This window comes from Salvelinus sp. IW2-2015, linkage group LG36 (assembly GCF_002910315.2).
Source record: "Salvelinus sp. IW2-2015 linkage group LG36, ASM291031v2, whole genome shotgun sequence".
NCBI lineage: Eukaryota > Metazoa > Chordata > Actinopteri > Salmoniformes > Salmonidae > Salvelinus > Salvelinus sp. IW2-2015.
This window is the reverse complement of record NC_036875.1, coordinates 17681807-17694800: the sequence shown is the minus strand read 5'-3', so window position 1 is coordinate 17694800 and position 12994 is coordinate 17681807. Positions and strand designations below refer to the sequence as shown.

At 42.2% G+C, this 12994-nt stretch overlaps 1 protein-coding gene across 1 annotated transcript in view; it reads right to left on the bottom strand.

Moving 5' to 3' along the window:
• Positions 1-12994, bottom strand: part of mao (monoamine oxidase) — a 70666-nt gene that overhangs the window by 18694 nt on the left and 38978 nt on the right. The window contains 3 exon segments of the mRNA XM_070437591.1: positions 3805-3946; positions 4120-4211; positions 4362-4466. Coding sequence (XP_070293692.1) covers positions 3805-3946; positions 4120-4211; positions 4362-4466 — 339 coding nt within the window.

Below are 12994 nucleotides of genomic sequence, written 5' to 3'. Positions count from 1 at the left end.
ACTGCAATGCTCTACTTTCCGGCTACCCGGATAAAGCACTAAATAAACTTCGGTTAGTGCTAAATACGGCTGCTAGAATCCTGACTAGAACATTTTTTTTATCATATTACTCCAGTGCTAGCCTCCTACACTGCTTCCTGTTAAGGCAAGGGCTGATTTCAAGGTTTTACTGCTACCTACAAAGCATTACATGGCTTGCTCCTATCTTTCCGATTTGGTCCTGCCGTACATACCTACACGTACGCTACGTTCACAACGCAGCCTCCTAATTGTCCCTAGAATTTCTAAGCAAACAGCTAGAGGCAGGCTTTCTCCTAATAGAGCCAACATTTTATGAATGGTCTGCCTACCCATGTAGAGAACGCAGACTCGGTTCTCAACTTTTAAGTCTTACTGAAGACTCATCTCTCAGTGGGTCATATGATTGAGTGTAGTCTGGCCAGGAGTGTGAAGGTTGAAACGGAAAGGCTCTGGAGCAACGAACCGCCCTGGCGTGTCTCTGCCTGGCCGGTTCCCCTCTCTCCACTGGGATTCTCTTGCCTCTAACCCTATTACAGGCTGAGTCACTGCTTACTGGTGCTCTTTCATGCCGTCCTAGGAAGGGAGGTGTCACTTGAATGGGTTGAGTCACTGACGTGATCTCCTGTCTGGGTTGGCGCCCCCCCTTGGTTGTCCGTGGCGGAAGATCTTGGGGCTATACTCGGCCTTGTCTCAGGATGTAAGTTGGTGGTTGAAGCTATCCCTCTAGTGTGTGGGCTGTTGCTTTGGCAAAAGGGGTGGGGTTATATCATTCCTGTTTGCCCTGTCCGGGGGAATCATCGGATGGGCCACAGGTCTCCTGACCCCTCCTGTCTCAGCCTCCAGTATTTATGCTGCAGTAGTTTAGTGTCAGGGGCTAGGGTCAGTTTGTTATTCTGGAGTACTTCTCCTGTCTTATCCGGTCCTGTGTAATTCTCTCCTTTCTCTCTTCTTTCTCTCTCTCTAGGACCATGCCTCAGGACTACCTGGCATGATGACTCCTTGCTGTCCCCCAGTCCACCTGGCCGTGCTGCTGCTCCAGTGCAACTGTCTGCCTGCGGCAATGAACCGCTGACCTGTTCACCGACGCTGCTACCTGTCCCAACCTGCTGTTTTCAACTCTCTAGAGACTGGCAGGAGCGGTAGAGATACTCTTAATGATCGGCTATGAAAAGCCAACTGACATTTACTCCTGAGGTGCTGACTTGCTGCACCCTCGACAACTACTGTGATTATTATTATTTGACCATGCTGGTCATTTATGAACATTGAACATCTTGCCATGTTCTGTTATAATCTCCACCCCGCACACCAGAAGAGGACTGGCCACCCCTCATAGCCTGGATTCCTCTCTAGTTTCTTCCTAGTTTTGGCCTTTCTAGGGACTTTTCCAAGCCACCGTGCTTCTACACCTGCATTGCTTGCTGTTTGGTTTTAGGCTCGTTTCTGTACAGCACTTTGAGATATCAGCTGATGTCAGAAGCTATATAAATACATTTGATTGATTTAGAGCAAATGCAATTGACCTCAAAAGGAAGCAATGCTATATCAACTCATGAACAAACTTAGGTTTCTCTATTGCTCTACCTGGAAAATAAACACACTGAATAAAAACATTTGAGCCAGAGATCGGGCGGACAAACAGAAATGGAAAAGTGATACCTCACAACAACATTCTCTAATTAGTCCAACACATCCCCTTCCAACCGTCACCTAGCAATGAGCCACTCAGCTTTTAAAGTAAACCAGAATAATGGTTCTCCCTGGCTCTGAAGAACAGCAATTGGAGGAGGATTATCCTGTAAATTAGAGAGCAGGGATGAACAAGGTTAATGGGGGGGGGGGGGGTTGAAGGACGGCTCTACAGGGCCAGGAAGTGTAAGATTAGAGTGGCTAATTTTGCCCCAGAGTTTCATGTTAGGACAATCTAAGAAGAATCCAAATGAGAAATGTTGTTGTGTGAATGTTTTGTGCTAACATGATGGATCGTTTTCTGAGCTCAGGTCAAAGGTCCTGCTATGAGAGGCTCAGCTCAGCAAAACCGAGAACCCAAACTTCTCCTTAGTCTATGTAGGGTTCTCATAGAACACCCTGTATATGGTTGTGACCTAAAACCTTTCTATGAAGGGTTCAGCATAAAACCCTCTATGAAGGGTTTCACATAAAACCCTCTATAAGTTCAGCCATAAAAACCCTCTATGAAGGTCTCAACATATACAACCCTCGTATGAAGGGTTCAACATAAAACCCTCTATTGGAAGGTTCAACATTAAAACCCTCTATGAAGGGTTCAACATAAAACCCTCTATGAAGGTTCACACATAAAACCCTCTATGAAGGTCACATAAAACCCTCTGAAGGTTCACAAAAAACCCTCTATGAAGGGTTCAACATAAAACCCTCTATGAAGGTTCAACATAAAACCTCTAGAAAGGGTCAACAAAAACCTCTATGAAAGGGTTCAGCATTAAAAACCCTCTATGAAGGTTCAGCATAAAACCCTCTATGAAGGGTTCAACATAAAACCCTCTATGAAGGGGTTCAGCATAAAACCCTCTATGAAGGTTCAGCATAAAACCCTCTATGAAGGTTCAACCATAAAAACCCTCTATGAAGGGTCAGCATTAAAACCCTCTATGATAGGGTTCAACATAAAAACCCTCTATGAAGGTTCAACATTAAAACCCTACTATGAAGGTTCAACATAAAACCCTCTATTGAAGGGTTCCACCAATAACCATTTTAGCATGTAAAATTATTCCGAACCCTCTATAAGGGTTCACCAAGAACACTTTTCTCTTTGGAGGTTTTCTTTAGAACCATCAATTAAAGGTCCACCAGCATTATTAGACTTTCAAATTAATTACATATCATACAACACTTTCTATGAAGTTCATCTACCCTAACACAGTGGTGTTAGGAAACTCCTTTTACAGGCCAAAACAGCCGCAAATCCACATTGATGTTGGCTTGCAAAGTGATATGCAATTCCTATTCTTATCTAGAGCCAGAGTTATCCTACAAGTAGGAATTTTATCACCTGCATTCCAGAATGACTGCCAGGGTAGGAAGATTACTACCTCATCATCTAAACTGAACAACCATCCCAGTAACGTGGTCGAATTAGTCCAACTACTAACAAGATTGATAGTTTAGAAAACAAACCTAATTCTGAAAATCTCCCTTGCAAATAGAGCTTGCTTGAAATATAATATACTGTTCTATTGTAGAAACCTTATTGCCATCCAAATAAACCCTTTTTCCATCTAAATAACCTTCTGCCACAAGAATCATCAAGAACCCTTTTTGCCATCTAAATAATTCCTTCTTGCCAAAGAAATCATCAAAGAACCCTTTTTGCCATCTAAAAATCCTTCTTCAAAGAATCATCAAAAACCCTTGTTCCCATCTAAATAATCCTTCTTGCCAAAGAATCATCAAAGAACCCTTTTTGCCATCTAAATAATCCTTCTTGCCAAAGAATCATCAAAGAACCCTTTCTTCCAAAAATGGTTCTTAGGATGTTAAAGGTTCTAGGTAGAACCCTTTGCCTTACAAAGAACATTTGTCTTTTTCTAAGTGTGTAGAACCCTGTATGGATATGGAAGAGCCAGTCCACTTGGTCAGAGACAGACAGACAGACAGACAGACAGACAGACAGACAGACAGACAGACAGACAGACAGACAGACAGGAAGCCAGCCAGCCAGACTGTCAGACCGTCAGACCACCAGCCAGACAGACAGGCATACAGACAGACAGACAGACAGCCAGTTGTGTACAGTACCTGTCCTCCGTTGGTGGTGGAGAAGATCCTCATGGTCCCTCCACACTGCTTGATGTACCAGAGGAACCACAGGGCAGACACCTCGTGGGGTTCAGAGGTCACGTTCACGTTCACAAACAGAGTGGCAAACCGCCTCGCAGAACTGTGAGGAGAGGGAGGAGCATGCACATGCGCACACACACAGACAACACACAACACACACACACACATGTAATCACTCAATCACAAAGACTATAAAAAGTGTAACATTATTGAATGATGCTCCGTGAGGTTGAATGGTCCTGTGTGTATTGTGAAATAGGTGTAGTACAGTACCTGGTCCAGCAGATCTTGTCAAAGAGCTGCTTCATGGTCATCTTGTCCCACTCCTCAGCATGGGGAGCCCTCCATGGAGCCTCTCTGGGGATCTTTAACACACACACAAACACACTATGAGGGTGGGACCATCAAGAAGTATCAATGGCTAGAGACTAGGGAGTAGGGGTTGGTTTGGGATTGGGCCTGAGATGTGGAGGGGATGGCTGCACTAGACAGAAAAGGATGACGTGTGTGTTTACCTCGCTGCCCATCTCATCCATCTTCCTCCACAGGTTGTTGTAGTCCATCAGGGCAAATGGATTCCACATGGGGGGGAAGGAGCCTCTGAATGGGTAGGACTTTCCCTGTAGGACACAACATGCATGGGAGAAGACATGGAAGGGTTAGTTATCTTCAACATCGTCATCATCTTCATCATCCTCCTCCTCATCGTAATATTAATCTTCATCATCATCTTAGTCTTCGTATTCATCATCCTCCTCCTCATCATCAGCAGTAACAGCATTATCTTCATCATCCGCATCATCATCATCATCATAATAGTGATCTGAAAAAGCAATATTTTGCAAATGTTTCAGTTCTACTGAGATTCTGAACTGAACTACACATTTGTATTTGTATCTATTATGAATCCCCATTAGCTGCTGCCAAGGCAGCTAAATACAGCAGTAATGACATTATAACAAAAAAAATAACATTAAAATACATTTTACAACAGATTTCACAATACCTTAAATGTGTGCCCTCAGGCCACTACTCTACTACAACACTATCCAGATGTACGTGTGTGTATAGTGTGTATGTTATGTGTGTTTGTATCTGTGTATTTGTACCTGTGTGTGTGACTCTTCACAGTCCTCACTGTTCCATAAGATTTATTTTTATCTGTTTTTTAAATCAGATTTTACTGCTTGCATCAGTTACTTGATGTGGAATAGAGTTCCATGTAGCCATGACTCTATGTAGTACTGTGTGCCTCCCATAGTCTGTTCTGGACTTGGTGGAATGTCTTGTGGGGTATGCATAGTTTCCGACGTGTGTGCTAGTAGTTTAAACAGACATCTCTACGTGTACATTTAAGGCCCAGCCGTGCTGTCCTGTTCTGGACCAGTCGTAATTTTCCTAAGTCCCTCTTTGTGGTGCAATAAAACTACGACCTGTAGAACCTGCCTTGTTGATATTGTAGTTAAGAAGGCCGAACAACACTTTATTATGGACAGACCTCTCCCCACCTTAGCTACTGTTGCATCAAAATGTTTTGACCATAACAGTTTACAATCCAGGGTTACTCCAAGCAGTTCAATCTCCCCAACTTCCACATTATTCATTGCAATATTTAGTTGAGGTTTAGGGTTTAGTGAATTATCTGTCCCAAATACAATGCTTTTAGTTTTTGAAATATTTAGGACTAACTTATTCCTTGCCACCCATTCTGAAACTGACTGCAGCTCTTTGTTAAGTGTTGCAGTGATTTCACTTGCTGTAGTAGCTGACGTGTATAGTGTTGAGTCATCAGCGTACATAGACACACAGGCTTTACTCAGAGCCAGTGGCATGTCAATAGCAAAGATTGAAAAAAGTAAGGGGCCTAGACAGCTGCCCTGGGGAATGCCTGATTCTACCTGGATTATGTTGGAGAGGTTAACATTAAAGAACACCCTCTGTAACGATTTTCTTCTTCTTCTGACGAGGGGTATGAAGGATCGGACCAAAATGCAGTGTGGTACGTGTCCATGTTAAATTTATTAAACTGAACACAAAAATAACAAAGGAGAAAACACGAAAAAACGAAACAGTCCTATCAGGTGACAAAACACAAAACAGGAAACTACCCACAAACACAGGTGGGAACAGGCTACCTAAGTATGGTTCTCAATCAGAGACAACGATTGACAGCTGCCTCTGATTGGGAACCATACCAGGCCAAACACAAAAATACAAAACATAGAATGCCCACCCCAACTCACGCCCTGACCAAACTAAAAAGGAGACATAAAAAAGGAACTAAGGTCAGAACGTGACACCCTCTGTGTTCTCTTAGACAGGTAACTCTCAATCCACAATATAGCAGGGTGTGTAAAGACATAAGATATACTGTAAGTTTTTCCAGCAGCATACTATGATCGTTAATGTCAAAAGCCGCACTGAAGTCTAACAAAACAGCTCCCACAATCTTTTTATTATCAATTTCTCTCAGCCAATCATCAGTCATTTGTGTAAGTGCCATGCATGTTGAATGCCCTTCCCTATACACACTGATCTTCTGCCTTCTCCCTGACAGAGGGAGCTGTGAGGAAATCCCTACCCCACAGCTAGCTCCATTGGGGGCAGAATACGATAAGGCAGCTTGCTTCATATTTCACTCCAGATCAAAGATAGCATATAACTACCAGAGAGAGAGAGAGAGAGAAGGAGGGAAGGAGAGACAGTGTCTGAAATACAGTACATAGACAATGGTGAGGAAGCTGTGGACCTATAGTTCTTGTACTGGACTATAGTCCTTATACTGTACAATATCCCTATACTGTACTATAGTCCTATACTGTACTATAGTCCGTATACTGTACTATAGTCCCTAAACTGTACTATAGTCCTATACTGTACTATAGTCCTATGCTGGACTAGTATCTTATATACTGCGCAGTCTAGTACAATGCCTATACTGTACTATAGTCCTATACTGTACTATAGTTCTTATACTGTACTATAGTCCCTAAACTGTACTATAGTCCTATACTGTACTATAGTCCTATACTCTACACTAGTCCTATACTGTACTATAGTCCTATACTGTACTGTAGTCCTATACTGTACTATAGTCCTATACAGTACCATAGTCCTTATACTGTACTATAGTCCTTAGTCCTGAAGTGTTTGATATAGGACCTTAGAAAATACAAGTTGATTGACCCTGAATATGAAAGCATCTCTGCGATGCACTATATATTGTTCCTTGAAAAAGTAAATTAATGTCTGTATTTCATGAAACTCAGACTATTTCATGTATAATTCATATAATTTTGTAACAGTCAAAAGACTTGACCTTGGCTATTCAAGTACAAGTTTTATGAAAGACATTCTTTGTACATGCTTTTCTAGAACTGCACTCTAACAACTAAAAAGTTGTTTCACAGTTCCTCTTGGCACGCTAAACCCAATCTGAGCCTAATTTATTTTAATWAAATTTTGGTCACAACATCAACGTCTACTTATCCAAAGCTTCTTAGGGCCTGCTCTCAGGACATGCAAGAAGTACATGTGCAACAAACAAAAAGATATATCAAACTTTCTGCCCTCTCTCTCTCTTTTATTAGGTGTTCCTTATGTTTGGTATACTCAGTATATAGTTAGTGATTAACTAATGAGTATTATGATATATTCTACAGTATGGCATTTGTCCTAGTTACTATCAATGGAAAGTCCAAGTCTTGATGAAAAGAGCTACGGTTGTAATGTGTCCTTATCAGTTACAACCGATATCGCACCTGAGTTATCCACATGACATTAGCTAGTACAGTACAGTCCTGAGATAATTCACTCTCTGGGGGGGTGTTGCATTTTAATGGTGGAAGGGATGGAAATACACACAAACAAACACACACACTCACTCTGTGGTACAGGTTATGATTGCCAAAAAGATCATCAAGGACAACAACCACCCGAGCAACTGCCTGTTCACCCCGCTACCATCCAGAAGGCGAGGTTAGTACAGGTGCATCAAAGCTGGGACCGAGGAAAAATAGCTTCCATCTCAAGGCCATCAGACTGTTAAACAGCCATCACTGACACAGAGAGGCTGCTGCCTACATACAGACTTGAAATCATTGCCACTTTAATAAATTGATCACTAGTCACTTTATTAATGCCACTTTAATAATGATGTTTACATATCTTGCATTACTGGGGCAGCAGGTAGCCTAGTGGTTAGAGCGTTGGGCCAGTAACCGATATGTTGCTAGATTGAATCCCTGAGCTGACAAGGTAAAAATCTGTCGTTCTGCCCCCGAACAAGGCAGTTAACCCACTGTTCCTAGGCCGTCATTGTAAATAAGAATTTGTTGCCTAGTTAAATAAAAAAAATACTCATCCTGTATGTATATACTGTATTCTATGCCGCTTGCTCATCCATATATTTATATGTACACTTATTCCATCCCTTTGTTTGTATTAGGTAGTTGTGGTGGAATTGTTAAATTACATGTTAGATACTGCTGCACTGTCGGAACTAGAAGCGCAAGTACTTCGCTACACTCGCAATAACATCTGCTAACCATGTGTATGGGACCAATAAAATTTGATTTGAGGGTGAGCGCCTTTTGATGAGGTGCACTACCATGGCAACCAGCCAGGAAGGTACCAGAGTGAGTGTACATGCAGATCTCAGACATAGAGATAGTAGCTAAGAAAACACAGTCACACAGGGGTTCCAGTGAGCTGCTGGTAACGTCAGAACTCAGAGTCTAGCTGCATTACAACATCTTAAATGAGGAACACATATCCTTTTCAGAAAGGAAACCTTTAATTGCAGAAAATCAGCTGGAAACATGTGATTTCACACGGAGAGACACACTGTATTTAGAGCCCATAAGTCAGTGGAGTCTCTTGCCAGATTTGACGTGTGACCCCGCAGCACACATTCGTAACTGCTATCTACGTTATTCCACATGCTTGTGGCATGTCAGGCAGGCTGTGGCAGGCTGAAATAGATCATGTCAATAAAACTACAGTGTGACTAGAGTGACTGGACTGAACTAACACTCACATTGATTCATGTCTACTTCCCTGTAGCCAATCAGAGCATTTGGTTACTCTAAGAATGAGAGCTCCTCAGAAGCATGTGGACTATAGTGACGCAAAAAGACCACGTCCAGTTCTTAGTGGTCTGTGTCTACAGAAGCTAGACGGGTTAGGGTTAGGGTTGAACTGGGATATGGACATGAAGCTAGGGTTAGGGTTGAACTGGGATATGGACATGAAGCTAGGGTTAGGGTTGAACTGGGATATGGCCATGAGCTAGGGTTAGGGTTGAACTGGGATATGGACATGAAGCTAGGGTTAGGGTTGAACTGGGATATGGACATGAAGCTGGTTAGGGTTGAACTGGGATATGGACATGAAGCTAGGGTTAGGGTTGAACTGGGATATGGACATGAAGCTAGGGTTAGGGTTGAACTGGGATATGGACATGAAGCTAGGGTTAGGGTTGAACTGGGATATGGACATGAAGCTAGGGTTAGGGTTGAACTGGGATATGGACATGAAGCTAGGGTTAGGGTTGAACTGGGATATGGACATGAAGCTAAGGGTTAGGGTTGAACTGGGATATGGACATGAAGCTAGGGTTAGGGTTGAACTGGGATATGGACATGAAGCTAGGGTTAGGGTTGTGGTTTAGGCTATGGTTAGGGTTAGGGTTAGGGTTTAATCAGGATGTGGACATTAAACTAGGGTTAAGGTTGTGGTTAAGATTGAACTGGTATGTGGACATGAAGCTAGGGTTAGGGTTGTGGTTGAGTGTTAGGGTTGATCCGGGATGTGGACCTGAAGCTACGGTTAGGGTACTGTCCCTAAAAACTACTGCCACGTCTGAATACCTGTACTTGCTTTCTAGATAGTAATAATTTGGGGTATGCAAAAATATTATGTTTTATAGTAGTGCAGGGCAGTATTTCTGTTTCATGTATTTGATATAGTCATTTCAATACTTTCAATACCTATTTTGTCATTTGTATTTCACTGGTTTGCACTACATTTCATATGGCCTATTTTGTAATAATTTCATTCGAATTTTCTAATACAAATATATACTTGCAAGTAGCACGCTTAACTACAACATTCTCTGTAACGGTAACATAATCTCTTTACTTGCTATGACTGTTGTATATTCTTGTTAACCTTAGTTTAATACACTGACTGTAAGACGCTCTGGGTAAGAGTGTCTGCTAAATGACCACACGTAAATGTAAAAATTAACCATTGCAAAGCAAGCACCAACCAAGCTTCTGGGAGAGCGCAATGGTCCCCTTTTGATTAGTTATTATTATAATGCCACCTCTTGCAGCACAGTAGCCAGTAAATAATTGTAGATTTACAGGAAAAGGTTTTTAGATTTAAAAAATACATTATGGTACTGTATTCTGTGGGGTGGTACTGAATTACAGTAAATTACTGGCAGCACAGTAGCCAGTAAATTACTGTATATTTATAGGACAAATATAACAAATACAGTATGGTACTGTATTCTGTGGGGTGCAGCATTCTCACTAATGGGTGCAACAAATATAGCCTCTTACAAGGCATGCTTCAAAATATGTTAATGTGCCAGATATTTACAGAAGCAGTATGCTACACACATAATTTGGTTTTAATCCAGAGAGGATTGCAAAAGTATCTAGATCCTCTATGAGGCCGTGGAGAGATTCTAATTGTGGTTTTAAAAGAAAACAATGAATCATCAGCGTACAATGACACGGATTTCTAATACCTTAATATTATTGTTTGATCTAAATTTAACAGCTAACATTTTGATGGCAATAATAAATATATATGCCAATAGTGGACAACCTTGTTTTACTCCTCTAGATAGTTTAAAACTTTCTGAGATGTAGCCATTATTTACTATTTTACACCTAGGGTTACTATACATAACTTTAACCCATTTTATAAGAGATTCCCCAAAATCGAAATATTCTAGGCATTTATATATAAACTCCAGTTGTACTTTATCAAAAGCCTTTTCAAAATCAGCTATGAAAACCAGGCCTGRTGTCCCCGATATTTCATAGTATTCTATTGTGTCCAGTACTTGTCTTATATTATCTCCAATGTATCGTCCATGTAAAAAACCTGTCTGATTAGGATGAGTAATATCTGACAATACTTTTTTTATTCTATGCGCCAAGCATTTTGCTAGGATTTTGCATCACAACACTGTAAGAGGTCTCCAATTTTTTAAATGGACTGGATTTTTATATATACCACTTGTTCCTGTTTCAGTAATAATGATATCAGACCTTCTTGTTGCGTGTCTGATAATCTACCATTTATATAGGAGTGGTTAAAACATGCAAATAATGGTCCTCTGAGTACATCAAAAAAAGTTTTGTATACTTTCACTGGTAGGCCATCCAGCCCTGGAGTTTTCCCATCCTTAAAGGCCCCAATTGCATCAAGAAGTTCCTCCTCTGTAATTTGGCCTTCACATGAGTCTTTCTGTACAGATGTTAATTTTACATTATTATTAGGAAAAAATCCATACAATTAGTTTCAGTTAGTGGAGATGGAGGAGACTGAAATGAAAACATATTCTTAAAGTACTTTACTTCCTCTTTCAAAATATAATTTGGTTAATAATGCGTGACTGATTTTTCCCCATATTCCATCCAGTTCGCTTTATTTTTTATAATATATTACATTGGATCTTTCTTGAATAAGCTCCTCCATTTCTTTTTGTTTTTCCTCTAACTTACTCTGAGCCTCTATGGTACAGTTTTTATTGCTGTCTAACTGTACTGTTAGTCCTTCAATTTCCTTCAATTTCCTTTGTTGATATGGACTCTTTTGATCTAAATTGCTTTTGTTTTATAGATGAGTACTGAACTGCATGGCCTCTAAAGGCACATTTAAAAGTGTCCCATACAATAAGGGGTTCTGCTGTACCTGTCACGACTTCCGCCGAATTCGGTCCCTCTCCTTGTTCGTGCGGCATTCGGCGGTCGACGTCACCGGCTTTCCAGCCACCGCCGATCCACTTTTCATTTTCCATTTGTTCTGTCTTTGTCTTATCACACCTGGCTTCACTTAATCACCAGGTCCCCACCATGCGCATCCCCTCAGAATATGCCGATTTGGCTCTCGCCTTCTGTAAGAAGAGGGCGATTAAATTACCACCTCATCGACGGGGGGATTGTGCGATAAATCTCCTGGTAGACGCAGCACTTCCCATGAGTCACGTGTATCCTCGGTGGCTATGGAAACATATGTCTCCGGATCCCTGGGGCAGGGATACATTCGGCCCTCCACTTCACCTGCCTCCTCGAGTTTATTTTTTGTGAAGAAGAAGGATGGGGGTCTGCGCCCGTGTATTGACTATCGAGGGATCAATCAGATTACTGTGAGGTACAGCTACCCGCTGCCTCTCATTGCCAGTGCAATCGAGTCAATGCACGGGGCGCACTTCTTCACAAAATTGGATCTCAGGAGCGCTTACAACCTGGTGCGTATCCGGGAAGGGGACGAGTGAAAGACGGCATTTAGTACCACCTCAGGGCACTATGAGTACCTCGTCATGCCGTACGGGTTGATGAATGCTCCATCGGTTTTCCAGGCCTTTGTTGACAAGATTTTCCGGGACCTGCACGGGCAGGGTGTAGTGGTGTATATCAACRACATTCTGATATACTCCACTACACGCGCCGAGCATGTGTCCCTGGTGCGCAGGGTGCTTGGTCGACTGTTGGAGCATGACCTGTACGTAAAGGCTGAGAAATGTCTGTTCTTCAAACAGTCCGTCTCCTTCCTAGGGTACCGCATTTCCACGTCAGGGGTGGAGATGGAGAGTGACCGCATTTCAGCCGTGCGTAATTGGCCGACTAACACCATGGTAAAGGAAGTGCAGCGGTTTCTAGGGTTTGCCAACTACTACCGGAGGTTTATCCGGGGTTTTGGTCAGGTAGCAGCTCCCATTACCTCACGGCTGAGGCGGACAGGGCTTTTGGTCACCTGAAGGCTCTGTTTACCTTGGCTCCCGTGCTGGCTCATCTGGATCCCTCTTTGGCGTTCATAGTGGAGGTGGACGCGTCCGAGGCTGCTCTCTCAGTGCTCGGGCACGCCACCAAAGCTCCACCCCTGTGCTTTCTTTTCGAAGAGGCTC